The sequence below is a fragment of the Barbus barbus genome (assembly GCF_936440315.1).
Source record: "Barbus barbus genome assembly, chromosome: 47".
NCBI classification, from domain to species: domain Eukaryota; kingdom Metazoa; phylum Chordata; class Actinopteri; order Cypriniformes; family Cyprinidae; genus Barbus; species Barbus barbus.
This window is the reverse complement of record NC_136725.1, coordinates 15,404,727-15,419,923: the sequence shown is the minus strand read 5'-3', so window position 1 is coordinate 15,419,923 and position 15,197 is coordinate 15,404,727. Positions and strand designations below refer to the sequence as shown.

The window sequence follows — 15,197 nt, the reverse complement described above, 5'->3', positions numbered from 1 at the left end:
TTTTTTCCCTTCAATTATGCTTATGATTCAGCGTGTATATCAAACTGTATATAGGCCTAATATTAATATTAAATTAAATCTGTAGCAAGTGTGTAACTTTTAACTTTAATGTGCTATTTATATTCGATTTGACCCTTGATGTAACTAAATGTACATTTTAGGTTACCTGAAAACATTTTTACTGTACAATAAACTGCAGTTCAAAAGTTTGTATCTATTTGATAAAAAATACTGAATATTATTTCACAAAATAATATTGTGAAATATTATTGCAATTTCAAATAAATGTTTTCTATTTTAATATACTTAAAAATTTTATTCATTCCTGTGAAGCAAAGCAGTATTTTCAGTGTCACATGATCCTTTAGAAATCATTCTAATATGCTGATTTTTAATTAATGTTGGAAACAGTTGTACTGCTTTTTTATTTTTTATTATACTGTATTTTTTGGGACCTGTGATATAAAAAAAAAAAGTTAAAAAGAACAGTGTTTAGTCAAAATAGAGATCTTGTTACAATAGAAACTATTCAAAGGTTTGGGATCAGAATTTTTTTTCTTTCTTTTTTTTAAAGATACTTTAAACTTTTACTGGCGGCATTTAATCAAATGGCTTCCCAACTAATTTTTGTCCGCGCGAGGCACATTATTTCTTTTGCGCGGCCACGGTGGAAAAAGAGCGCGGTCGCGCGCGCTCAGCTTAGAGGGAACATTGCGTGGGAGCCCTGTATTTTAAGGTAGCCCGTCGTGCAGGGCAGTGATATATTTTGGTAGCCCGACTGGAAAACACAATAGCCCCGGGACGTCGGGCTATTGTGCTACCTACAGGTGCATTTTGCAACAGCAGCGTATGAAATACCAAATTGAGCAAAATTATGATATCGTACCGTTTGAAATATAATATATACCGGTATTTTTCCAGTATCGGTATACCGCGCATCCCTACAGTGAACGGAATTCAGTGTTCACGTGCATCTGCGTGGCTCTCACCGTGTCTACACTGGACGTGAGCACGGCAAAATACACTGGATGCAGCACAACTCGACAAATCCCCGACAGTAAACTTCTGCTTTCTATTTATGGCGTATTGACACAAATTTCAAATGATTTTCAACGGTCACTTTGTCGCGTCCAGCTGTTGCGGCGTGGCACGACTTGACAACTGTTGCGTCCGGTGTAGACACGGTGTGAGAGTAAATCCCTTGTTCTTTTTATGACGCACTGACACAAATGTGTCACATGGATGTGCATATTGCGATATGGATGCTGAAACGATATATCGTGCAGGCCTAATTTCCCATCAAAAATATGGCCTGTGTAGCACGCCCGCTTTTGGCCTGACAGTGGAAACGCGGCTAATGTTAGTCTGGAGCCCTGTATAGGTCTCTCCTGTGTTTCAAGATCATTACATACAGAGCCGAGGTTAGGCTTCTATGTGACTGCTACTGAGTTTTTCTTCAAGCTGTTTGTTGTCCATAATAAAGTGTCGTTTGAGGATAAGGTCAGTTCTCTGTCCTATTTTTCTTGCTCTTGTTTTCCTTATTCATGCATACTTCATAAATGCACTCAATCAAGTCCGCTTTTGTTCGCAGCCGCACATTATTTATCCAGCAAACAAACTGTCGCTCGCTCTCTGTAATCATATTTTAAGAGTCACCTCAGTGTACAGGCTGACCTCTTTTTCTAAAAGCTTGTTATTTACAAAAGGCAAACGCAGGTCTCAAAAGACGCTCTGCAGAGCTCGGGGATGGTGAGAATGCCGTAACACAAGATGTTTCTCATACACTGCTCTGTAACAACTGGTCTAGACTGAGCTTTGATTCATGTTTGACCCTCACACTTGCATCAATAACTGACGGCTTGAGTTCACAAGGGCGTGAATAGTTTGAACCAGGAAGGGTCAAACAGGGTGACAATCTTTGTGTCTGTTGTACAACATATCCGGCCTGGCACCTTTCGTCTTGTTTTTTTTGTTGTCATACAATAATTGGAAGTGTTTTTTTGTCTTTTCAGGGCGTACTCCCTTGTCGACTCCAGCCAGGTGTCAACCTTCCTCATCTCCATCCTTCTCATTGTCTATGGCAGCTTCAGGTAAGCTCTCATCTCTTCCACTGCAGACCTGGAGCCAAAACTTGTATTTGTAGATCATGTGACTGTTTTACATGTACAACCATAATCATGTGGTATTCTGTTATTGTTCTGAGCATTGTTGAATTGAATGTCATAAAATGTCACTAAATAGCTTGAGTTATTTAGCTGGTATATTAGCTTGTGTTGAAATGTTAAGAATGGTTTATAATTATAAACTAATAATCAGTAATGTTAAGTTTCCAAATTTATTTAGTCAAGCTACTACTACTGTCAATTCAAGCTACTGTCAAATGTGCATTTCTAAGAGAAAAAAAATGTAATGTTATTAAAAATGCAGCCTCCACTGCAAACTGTGCTGAAGATATGCGTCATCAAAGTCAGCCAACACAAACCTGTTTGATTTGAAACAATATCACTCATTAGAACATGATACAAACTAGGAAATTTATATTTCTGTTAAAATAAGTATTTTGTTCTGGAAAAATGACTGGACAAGTGTAAAGAATTCAAAAACGTGAAGAACATGAAGTTTTGACTATAAAGAGCAGTTTAAAACCACAGTTAATGGTATGATTTCAACAGCTTTCACTTAGGAGCAGAAATCTGCCTTTAAACATTTGAAATGTATCATGATATTAATCGGTATCGACTGATATGAAAAATTATATTTATTTATTTGTTTGGGGGCCATATCGCCCAGATCTAATTACCGTTTTTACTGTATTTTGACGAGCATAAGAGGCATCTTTCAAAATCATTAGTTCATCAATCATTTTTTGGGGGGTTTTTTTTCATTCACTTTCTTCTGGTATGTAAAAAAGAGAGAAAAATTTTATTTAACACATCGTTTTATGTGATGTAGCTATTGAAAATGTTGGCATAATGGTAAAAAAAAAAAAAAAAGGTACTGGCCTGGTAGCCAGTAAAAAAAAAAAGCAAAAAAAAAACATTTTTACTCTTGAGCCCTGGGTCTTGTACAAATATCTACTGAATGAATCAGCGGGCATTGTAGTTTTTCAGATGATATAGGCCTTTAAAAAATAATTTGTGACACAAAATTAATGTGGTGCAGAAGTGTAATTTGCAGCTTTTCGTATACAGTATTTTATGCATTTTGTAGTTGATTGTTCAGCTAATGAAAAGTTTGCCTCTCCAACTTTGAAGTGGACAATACTCATGTTTGAAAGTTAGATGTGGCTAAAACAGTATGACATTAAAAAGACTGTCCATCACAATCTTTCATTTGCTTTAAATTATATATGCTGCCTGTGACATGTCAAAACCAATATCAAGTGTAAAACTCCTGCATCCTAGTTTTGCCTGCTGTTGGTTCACTGAGGGGGCAGAGAAATCAAGTTTTGTGGGTAAACGGTGTCTGTCTACACAGATCATTAAACATGGACTGTGAGAATCAGGAGAAAGACAAGGATGGAAACCCCATCGCCACTGGCTCCTTCAACAATGCCAACTCCAACAACAGTGAGTCCTCAACTAAGCGAATTAAAAACAGCTATAATTACTTCCGCTTCATTAATAACACTGAAAAAGAAAGGTGAAGTGCATTATAGGTAGGTTAGTATGCTATTCTTAACAGAAGCTGATCTCATGCATTTGTACAGGTATTCAGACCATAGACTCCACACAGGCGCTGTTCTTGCCCATCGGAGCCTCCGTGTCTCTGCTCGTCATGTTTTTCTTCTTTGACTCGGTTCAGGTGGTGTTCACCATATGCACTGCAGGTATGTGCCGCACGCAAACACACCAATGACCTTCCACTGCTCCTTTTTCACACACTGACCTAGTTTATACGCGTGCCACTGCGCTGTGATATGCTTGAGTAATATTTACGTAATTCTTTGTGTTTGTTTTGCTCTGTTTTCACAGTTCTAGCGACCATCGCGTTTGCATTTCTCTTGCTGCCGATGTGCCAGTATCTGACCAGGCCCTGCTCCCCGCAGAACAAGTATGAAATGTTTACTAACTCGTCAGGGTGGTTTGCGGTTAACTGCAGTTACCTCGGTTCATATGTCAACAAACCATGTCTCATTTGGATTCAAATTATTCAGGTCGAAATCTTGCGTGACATTCATTTAGGAAACATTAATTGTGTCCCTCAGTAGCATGTGTATATAAAGTCTAATGATAAATAGCTGAGGCCAACATTTTATTAATAAATGGAATAAAAAATATTCATTAATTTTTGAATACTAATATTATTATTATTATTATTATTATATTTAGCATTAATAGTTATATTACTCGCACATTCTTTTTATAGATAGATTGAGTGTAACTTTTCATTTTCATTTATTTATTTTTTTTCTCATATGGATACATTTCCAATTCCCAATTTATGACCTTTTTTTTTTTTGTTCAAATAGTAAAATTAATCTCTTAAAAAAATGATAAAATACTGCATAATTACAAATATCAATATTGTGATCCTGTTCCAGTAACAAATAAAAGGCTTCTCTTTTGACCACTAATTTGTTAGGTTGGTCAGAAGTGGACACAGTCAATGTCACAACTTTTTATTTTTAGTTTGATTAGTGACCAAGAAATAGCGCAAATCTGAAATATCTGAATCATACATTTACAACCTAATTTTAGATCCTAAACTTTTTATTTCCAAATGGTGTAAAGGGGGGGAAAAAAACTAATCGTAATGTGGTTTCAGACATATGGACCCCAGTGTATATAAAAATGTATTTATTTAGCTTATTGGCTCAACCCAAGATATTAAGTCTTAAAAAATATTTGTTGGCTGATAGAATGCTCAGAATCTTCCAAAATTGGCTTTTAAAATAATATTTGTTGGCTAATAGAATGCTCAAAAAATAATCTTTTTGACACGTACAATGAACCTGTTTGTTCGCAGGGATTTGCCACTCACAAAGTCTCACAATGTAATCTAGAATCAGTTCAGTTTGCTTTGGAACAGTCCTCTTGTGTATTAATGGACAACAGTGTTAGAGATCAGATGCTGGTGTGTGAAAAAGAGAGCCTGATGTCTCAGCCGATGTGTGCTTGCTAGTGTATTCACAATGTGAGCCAGCGTGTCTCTCTTGTCTCCAGGATCTCGTTCGGCTGCTGTGGCCGCTTCACGTTGGCGGAGCTGCTGTCGTTTTCCCTCTCTGTCATGCTGGTTCTCATCTGGGTGCTGACAGGCCACTGGCTGCTCATGGACGGTGCGTCAGCATGCCGTTACTCTGTGTTTGTGTGTAGGAAGAGAATGTAAACACGTCCTCTGGTTTACCTCATACCTCATGTTGTGGTGGTATTTTTCTCTGAATCATGTTTTTATCTCCTGCAGCTCTTGCCATGGGTCTCTGTGTGGCCATGATCGCATTTGTGCGACTACCTAGTCTCAAGGTGTCATGCCTGCTGCTGTCGGGCCTCCTCATCTATGATGTGTTCTGGGTAAGCAATTAATGCAGCAAGTCAAACTGGTTCTTAGGGATGGGCGTCAAGTCTTCATATCACACCATGTGGGATTTAATGGCACAGTAACTGTTTATATGCTACTAGTGCTAAGGTTTAGACATGTTTGTATGCCCTAAAAACCATTGATCTAAAGGTTTTTTGCCTTTAAAGGTTGACGAGCTTTATTTTCCCATGACTGAAATTAGACTATAAGGTCATTAGACGACAACTGTGATTATCAACATGCAGTATCGTTGACAATAAAAGACAACACTAAAATGTATTTAAAAAAAATAAAAGCTATACTGAAATCTTTTTGTTTTTGAAGAAATAGACAAAATATTTGGATTGCTATTCACGCTTCTACTAGGCAAACTTTCGTGTTTGCGGTTGCCAGATATCAAGAGTTAAAATCCCCAAATCAGAACTTCTCTGATAAAGGGATAGATTTTCTGGTGGTTGCTGATTAAATGCACTTACTCAACCACTGTTGTTTTCATAGAGACATTAATGCAATTTGGAATTATTGGAATTACTATTACTGTCATAACACAGAAGATCACTACTTCCTACTTTAGTTACATGGCAACTTTAAATGCTTGAAATTAGTTTTGTAAACACAATTTGGGTTTACATATTCTCTTTTTTTTTTCTTGGATATTCAGTGAAAAAAAAAAAAAATGGTAATGGCTAATTTTTAGATAAAATTATTATTTTAATTACAATATTTTTTTGTGTGTTTCTGTGTAATCCAGTAAATATCGCTCAAGTTACAGATATTTATTTAGTTATTTTTTTCCCCTCTTTTTTTTAATTGGAACTAATTTTATTCAAACCAAACAATATAATTATTCATAATCAAACATGGCATAGGTTGAGTAAAAAAGAGACTCAAAACTCTAAAACTAATATTATAAAATGGATAGTCCTGACTCTACATTTGTTGTGAAATATACCCACATCTTAATAGGGATGTATGGGTTTTTGGGTGGGGGGGTCTGATTATGAATTTTAATTTTTAATTTCTTTTTCTCTCTCTGATGCGAATCTTTAAAGCACTTTAGAATTTAGTGATTATATATCAAGATTGCTATAAAGCACAGGTTCTCAATTCTGGCCTTCGAGGTACACTTTCCTGCAGAGTTTAGGTCTAAGCCTAATCAAACACGCCTGAACAAGCTCATCAAGGTCTTCAGGATCACTAGAAAGTTACTGGCATGTGTGTTTCATCAGGGCTGGAGATAAACTCTGCAGGAATGTGGAGCTTGAAGGCCAGAGTTGAACTGCTGCTATAAAATAAAAATAATTATTAGAAATTAATGATGTTTTAAAGGGATACTCTACCCCAAAATGAAAATTTTGTCATTAATCGCTTACCTCCATGTCGTTCCAAATCTGTACAAGCTTTGTTCGTCTTCAGAACACAATTTAAGATATTTTAGATGAAAACCGGGAGGCTTGTGACTGTCCCATTGACTGCATAGTAAATTGCACTGTCATGGTCCATAAAAGTATGAAAGACATCGTCAAAACAGACCATCTGCCATCAGACGTGCTATCTGAATTTTATGATGCGATGAGAATACGTTTTGTGCAACGTAAACGCTGTGACCTGCTAACGTCTACATATCTAGGTGTACGCTGTCCCATTGACTGCATAGTAAATTGCACTGTCAAGTAGGGCTGGGCGATATGTCGAACGCGATTATCATGTGCATCTCGTCAGTAAAGCCGGTTCTGTGATTAGCGGTAAATCTCCATCACCTGCTTTCAAATGGAGCGGTATTTAATACACAGAGCCGTAGTTCACTGACAAGCTACGCAATATCACGTTCATTATCGCAGATGAATCGCCTTCGATAATGAACGCGATATTGCCCTACTTGACAGTGCAATTTACTATGCAGTCAACCTGATTTTTATGTTCACATTCTTAGATGTTTTTTGTCACTCTCACGTGCCCATTTAAGACTGACACCTATCTATCATCATATACTTCCATGCCACTCCACCTAGCTGGTGCCATAAAACTTGTAATTGCAGCTCTTGAAATGGTTTCAGAAGTATTCAAGGAATCCTGTAAAGCAGGGATGGGCAAACTTTTTGACTCGAGAGCCACATCAAGTTTTCCACATTAAGTGAGAGGCCGCATAATATGTTTATGACAAATTAATCTTTGTTTTTGTTTTTTTATTCTAAATTGACACTCACTCACTACTGTACTGTAGGCCCTATGTATACTTGTACATAAATGGCAGTTCTATTCTTGTACCATCTCTACCTATTTTTATGAGCACTTTATGAAACACAGATAAGTTGCATTGGTGTACAAGTCGATTGATGTGTAAGACACATTTTATCATTTCATTCAGAAATAATGTAAAATAAACGAAACGTTTACAAACATTTTAAACATGTATTTATATTCCCTACACTCCACAAAAATCCTGTAAATTTAGCAGTGCTCAGAATAGAAAAAAGAATGAAAATATAGTATATGAAGTATAAAAGTAAAAAACAAACACCAATTATAGTGGCATTCACCATAAACATATATTATAAACACCCAGGCAAAATATTTAAAGCAATTTATAATCCAGAAAAACAGTAGCCTATATCCATTTTCATAAAAATGTGTATGGAAAACAGAAGGAGCATATCTTTGCAAGATAACATTTTTAAAATGTTTAATTTTTAAAATGTAACTTATTTACAAGTGTGCCAGTTTTGTAGTGTATAGAGCTATTTTGACTTTTTATTTTGTATTGCTGTGCGGCTTGAACGCGGCGTCTGTCAAAAATAGACTAGGGGCCTATCTTTAACAAAGCCGCGCGGAGAGCCGAAAAAAGAATGAAACGTTCTGAAACGTGCCGCAGATTGACTAGAGTGGGCCCATTCAGCTCTGGTGGCCGCGTCGGAGCGGCGGGACGGTGTAAATCAGGGGTTATGTACTGCACTACAGGCTACAGCGCCATGCCATCTTATGGATTTTACTGATATTGCATCAGATTAGCTATTTTGGAACAACTGCCTCACGGGCTGGATGAAAACGGCCTTAGTTTGCCCACCTCTGCAGATTCGTATCATTTTTAAAAATCCCTCGCGGGCCGCCACAGGAGTGATAGTGGGCCATAGTTTGGACTCCCCTGCTGTAAAGGCTGTTTCCTTATTTGCTTGTGAGTAGTCATTTAACCGATGCTTTATTATGTAGACAAATGCTCCTGGAGAAATCTGGGGTTAAGTGACATTTGAATGCAAACCTGTCACCCTTTGGTTGCCAGTAGTCTAGATCACATCAAATCATTTTTAATTGCAATTCTGAAACGTTTTCCCCACCCCATCTCCATGCTGACTGTCGAGACCTTTTCGTCAGTGTCTCAAATCACTTCAAACACGCTTACACAAACCTGACTTCGCTCTCTCTCAGCGTCTTAAAACAGCAGGGCAAGCTGGTCTGTCCTCTGACTCATCTCCTTCATCTCCTGCAGGTCTTCTTCTCCGCCTACATTTTCAACAGTAACGTGATGGTGAAGGTGGCCACACAGCCTGCCGACAACCCCCTCGATGTGCTCTCACGCAAGCTGCACCTGGGCCCCGGCATGGGACGGGACGTCCCCCGCCTCTCCCTGCCTGGAAAGCTGGTGTTTCCCAGCTCCACCGGCAGCCACTTCTCCATGCTGGGCATCGGCGATATCGTCATGCCAGGCCTGCTGCTGTGCTTCGTGCTCCGATACGACAACTATAAGAAACAGGCCACCGGAGAAGTGCCAGGTGCCGTCATGTCTGGCCGGATGCAGCGAGTTTCCTACTTCCACTGCACCCTGATTGGTTACTTTATTGGTGTGTATCGCAACAGTACACAGTTCACACACACACATATTATGGAAACAATGAGATTAATTAACAAGAATATGATTAATAGTGTATAAACAGCCTATAAAGGTAAGGCTATTAAATAGCAGTCCCAAACTAGTTTTTGTTAATACAATTAAGTTGGTTTGAGCCACCACAGTCATCTAAACATATACAAAATGACACAAAGTGAAAATAACATGGTATTTTGGGGTTATGGAAACAACAGTTACCATGGTGAAAATACAATACTAACATGAACTGTTAATGAAATGTGGAAACTGCTCCTGAATAGAATGAATATCACACCTTCATGCAAATCCTTCCCAGCTAACACACGCAGTACAGTTGTGGGATTTGTCGGTACTGTAGTTTTATTTCACGGATTGCATGCTCGTAGTTTCTGCTCTTTATTAGTGAAGTGATATACAGCGCACCGCCGACGAGTGCGCACTACGAACACAGTATAACATCTGGTAGGACAGGATAGTTAGTTTTTCTGAGGTGAGAGACTTCTTATTTCGTAACAAGTTAAAGAAATAATGATAGAATAATGGCACTGACATTAACCCTGTCAACATCTCATCTAACCGCAGATACTGAATCGGGACAGCGCGTTTTTCTCAGGCACTCTTTACTTAAACTGCATCTGACAGAAGTGTCAACCGCTTTCTTGCACGTCTTTTAAAATAAGTCTTGCATCAGAAAAACATTAAGAATTACGTTTTTTTGTTGATGTCATTTCTTTCGCCATACACTCCGCGACCCATTTTTTCACCAGTTGAGAAATGCATCGCCTTCTGCTGAAATAAGAATAATAATAACTAATAAATAATAATAACTTTCCTCCGCCTAGTATATAAGCAAGGACTAAAATAAAGCAATGTATTTCATATGAATTAATATCGATTCTTGTATAAAAAAAACTATTTTAAAATCGTAAATAAAAAATCACGATAGTTAAGTGAATCGTTTTTTTTGTCCCATCCCTAGAAAATATTCTGTGAGACAAAAGTTTAACTTTTTGGAAGGTGTGTGTCCCGTTACATCTGGTGTAAAACCAACACATGATTTAAAAAAAAAAAGAACATCATACCAACAGTCAAACATGGTGGTGGTAGTGTAATGGTCTGGGGCTGCTTTGCAGCTTCAGGACCTGGACGACTTGCCATAATTGATGGAACCATGAATTCTGTACTCTATCAGAAAACCCTGAAGGAGAATGTCCGGCCATCAGTTTGTGACCTCAAGCTTGAGCTCTTGGGTTATGCAGCATGACAATGATGCCAAACACACCAGCAAGTCTACCCTCTGAATGGCTTAAGAAAAACAAAATTAAGGTTTTGGAGTGGACAAGTCAAAGTCCGGGCTTAAATCCGATTGAGATACTGTGGCATGAACTTAAACAGTCCATTCATGCTCAAACCCTCCAATGTGGCTGAATTAACATAATTCTGCAAAGAAGAGTGGGCCAAAATTCATCCACAGCAATGTGAAAGACTTCTTGCCAGTTATCACAAGTGCTTGATTGCAGTTGTTGCTGCAAAGGGTGGCCAATCTAATAACAACCGGTTATTAGTTTTAGGGGGCCCTACTTTTTCATGTAGGGCCAGGCAGGTTTGGACAGCTCTTTTCCCTTACTAAATGAAATCATTATTTCAAAATTTATTTTGAAATTTTGTTTTTGCTCAGGTTATCTTTGTGTAATATTAAAATTAGTTTGATCTGAATCTAAGTGTGACACATGCAAAAAAAAACAAGGGGGCAAAAACTTTTTTTTACGGCACTCTGTCATTTTATCTGTCTAGGCTTTGTCTATTGTTCCATCTAATTGTCTAGCTCTTTTTTTTTTTTTTGGTCACCTATCCATCAATCTGTCTTTCCAGCTCAGCTTCTTTCTATCCATCTATTTATCTTTTGTTTGTTCTATCAATCTGTCTGTCATTCCATCAACCCTTTCTGTCCATCGGTTGTTTTGTCTATCTATCTGTCATTCTGTCTGTTTGTCATTACATTTTTCCGTCTGTCATTCTGTCTGTTATTCCATCCCTTTCTTTCTATCCATCTATTGTTCCATCTATCCATCTAACTGTTGTTCTGTCTTTTTTCATATCTCTATCATTCTGTCTGTCTGTTGTTCAACCTATCGATCTATTCAATTTGTTCTGTCTGTCATTCCATCTATACGTCTATCTGTCATTCTGTCTGTCCGTCCATCTGTTGTATTTTTCTAATGGTCTATTTGTGACGCACACTACACTAGGCATGCCAACATATGTTAATACTAAAAAAGTGACTACTTTATTAAGTGCTACTGACAGGATTCACTCTTATGTGAACAGTAACTACATTAGCCTTAAGTACAATAGACAGTAAATTGTAAACCGAATGTTTTTGATTCATTAAAAGACTCACAAGAGTGATTCATTCTGTAATCTGACTACACTTGTTACATTATATGAAATATTATTGACTGTGGCGCTGTTTGATGATTCTCTCTTTTTTCCATCTCAGGTCTGTTGACTGCAACCGTGGCCTCTCGTATTCACCGTGCGGCCCAGCCTGCCCTCTTGTACCTGGTGCCCTTCACCCTGCTGCCTCTGCTCACCATGGCCTACCTGAAGGTGCGTCTGTTTGCAACACCACCAGAATCTCCACAGGGTGGCTAGGGCCTCATTTCTAGGAACAGTGTTCGCTTATATCGTCGTTTCCTCACTTGCTCAGAAACAATGCAGAAGTCGACATCAGGTTGTTGTCGGGTTATTTGAGCAGGGTGTGTGCTGTATCTGTAACACTGCGCTACATTATTTATGTGCTAGCGCACACTAGGGCTGTAGTACTCGAGTCCGGTCTCGAGACGTTTTTCTGTCGTCTCGGACTTGTCTTGTACTCGTTGGTATTTGGACTCGGACTTGTCTCGGACTTGGTCATTGGACTCGCCAAATGTTCTAGTTGGTCTCGACCGAGTCCAGCTATATATATTTTTTTCTCTTTCAAAACAAAACCATTAATCTGGCTCGCTTGTTTGGAAAATGGGTAATGTAATTGGTTTAATTTACAATCCATCTAGAACGGGCATTGCCATTGGTCGCCTGGTAAATGCATTGCTGCATCATATGCCTAGCTCTGAGTGTGCGCGCTGCACAGAGGCATAATTAATTTTTATTTTGGCCACAGACACAATGTCAGCGAGTTGCATAATACAGTTTGGTTTTACAAGGTTTGTTGGAGTTTTCCCTCTCTTCCACCTGACTTTCCTTTGCTTTTATATAGCTTATAAATGCCCGTGCGCATTTTACTTTTACTTTTCAATAGCGCAATTCCGGTCAATTGCTTATCTATAACTTACAACGACAAATTTTATGCAATAAACATGGGACTTTTATTATCAAAACGAATACACAATATGCTATAAGCCTAACATAAAATAACAAACTTACAAATGTTAAAGTTATAAAAAAATAAAAAACCCTCTGTGGGGTTTAATTAAAAAAAGTTGCTTGAATCATGTTGTAGTTATATTTTCAAGTTGACTAGTTAAAATTTTACAAGATAAAGAATTGGTCAAATATTCTATGAAAATCAATTTTTTTTCTTTCTTTTTTTTTGCCACATCGTCCAGCCTAGAAACAAATAATTTAAAAAAAACTTCCAATTTTTAATTTCTTTAATTTTTCAATCTTTAATTGTCTGTTCTCTAACTGAACTAAATTATTTTTATTTCTACTATTAAAAATGGCCTCAGCTTAACACCTGCAATTCTGTCTATATCCCCCTATCCCCGGGGGACATATATTGCACCTATATTATATGGCCTAAGGTAAACAGCAAACAAATGCCTGCGCTGCCACACAGAGCTGAAGGTGTTTATATGCTACACAGCCTTGCTTAGGAGGGTTACATTTTACTATGGTTTCTTTAAGACAGGGGTCTCAAAACTTAGTCCTGGAGGGCTGGTGTCCTGCAGAATTCAGCTCCAACCCTTATCAAACACACCTGAAACAGCTAATCTAAGCATACTAGAAACTTTCAGGCAGGTGAGTTGGAGCTAAACTCTGCAGGACACCGGCTCTCCTGGACTGAGTTTGGACACCCTGCTTTAGAACAAGTAACAAGTTCAAGAATGGGAACATGTTGATTTATTTTTTAGACTTATGTTGCTTGTTCTTTGTAATATTTTCCATTGGCAGCCCAAAATGTGATTGCACTATAATAAAAATGCTGAAAATGTGAAGTTGCACTTCAGCTTATGTGACTTTAGTGAAACTGCTAAACCTAAAGTAAATAAAATAGCCTAATTTGATCCTACAGTGTTGCTGCACATGCTTTTAGATCACAAATATAATGCAAAATCATTATCTTAGAATAGAAAATATGCTGTCTCTCGTGTCACATAAATGCTCAATAGTTAAGTATGTGGTTTTGAAGAAGATGCTTTTATTTTCTTTCTCTGTTTTGACTGTCTCATTTGGACTTGGACTTGACTTGGACTCGAACCTCTTGGACTTGGACTTGACCTCGAACCTCTTTGGACTTGGTCTTGACTGGGACTCGATAGTCCTGGTCTTGGACTTGTCTTGGACTCGACAAAGGTGGACTTGACTACAGCCCTAGCGCACACACCTGTGTGTGTCTCTGCGGGTACTTCATATTCCTTTTATTGAAAGGTCAACTGTACGCCGGTTTCTTTTCACTGTAGCAGATGTTTTGTTCTGCATGTTGTAACATAATCTCATCAGTTCTGAGTAGTGCCGTTGCATCTTTTTTTGTGTTAAGGTATGCTGTAGTACTTGTTGGACGCGATAACCATCAACAAGATGTGTTTAAAAATCTGTTAAAGCACATTGTGTGTGCCTAAAAACAAAGTAGTGAAAAGCAAATTAGGATTAGCAAATTAAATTCCAAACCCATATTCTGAAACTTGAAACCACTGTTTTCCATGTATGTGTGTGGTTTAAATTGTTGACCTGTATTCTGGTTGGTATAGTTGTTTGTAATATGAAAGTATAAATACTTTTGTTGTTTGTTGAATGGCTTGGTAGTGAGGTGTGTGTGTGTGGATGGGTGTGACCTTCATGGATTGAACAGACGTACTCGCATGACGCAAAAACAGCCGCACATGTTTTGCTGTTTTCGTCAGCACTTCTGCACAGTTTAACATGCTACATTTATGACCGTTAATAGCAATCTGAATGATTGTGCAAACCCAGTAAAGAAGGTGAGGCAAAATAAAGGTTTGTGCTTGTTGGCAAGTTGAAAGTGTGAATAGGCGTTAACAAGATCAGGACATAATTATATCCATACAGATCTACACAGGTTTGTGCTGTTTTATAGAAGAACAATATTGATGCATAAACACTTGTTTGCAAAAGTCTCTTGTAACTATATTATAAGATTAGCTGTTTAACCACTCTGACACATACAAGTGTGCTGAGTGAAATGTCACAGTTCTCTGTAACTTCCTATAATGCAGCTGCAGAGCCACTGATGATTACTGTATCTCATTTGTGAGCTCTGATATGTGGGACATTGTTTTATCACATGCATCAGTCTATTCACAGACAGATAATTAAACCTTGCACTTTATTCATCTTATCAAACACATTTCAGACCAGATATAGTGGATAGGAAATATTTTTTTATTCACTTATTTATAATAAAATATATTGTTAATTGGAATGTATTATATACTGTATATTTATAAGAAAGATAAAATAAAAAGTATCAACTTTTACTAGATTTTTATTCTGTTTGTACTTGAACAGTATTACTCATTCTTATAAATTTTCATTTCATAATTCTGTTTAGTTTTATTCAAATTGTGTGCATTGT

The 15,197-nt window shown here is 37.7% G+C and overlaps 1 protein-coding gene across 1 annotated transcript in view; it reads left to right on the top strand.

Annotated features, from left to right (window-relative positions):
* Window positions 1–15,197, top strand: part of LOC306866182 (signal peptide peptidase-like 3) — a 31,229-nt gene that overhangs the window by 11,391 nt on the left and 4,641 nt on the right. The window contains exons 2-9 of the mRNA XM_079411263.1: window positions 2,013–2,090; window positions 3,478–3,569; window positions 3,710–3,829; window positions 3,975–4,053; window positions 5,166–5,278; window positions 5,404–5,510; window positions 9,002–9,353; window positions 11,880–11,989. Of these exons, the coding sequence (XP_079267389.1) occupies window positions 2,013–2,090; window positions 3,478–3,569; window positions 3,710–3,829; window positions 3,975–4,053; window positions 5,166–5,278; window positions 5,404–5,510; window positions 9,002–9,353; window positions 11,880–11,989 (1,051 nt within the window). The remainder of the gene's footprint in view (window positions 1–2,012; window positions 2,091–3,477; window positions 3,570–3,709; window positions 3,830–3,974; window positions 4,054–5,165; window positions 5,279–5,403; window positions 5,511–9,001; window positions 9,354–11,879; window positions 11,990–15,197) is intronic.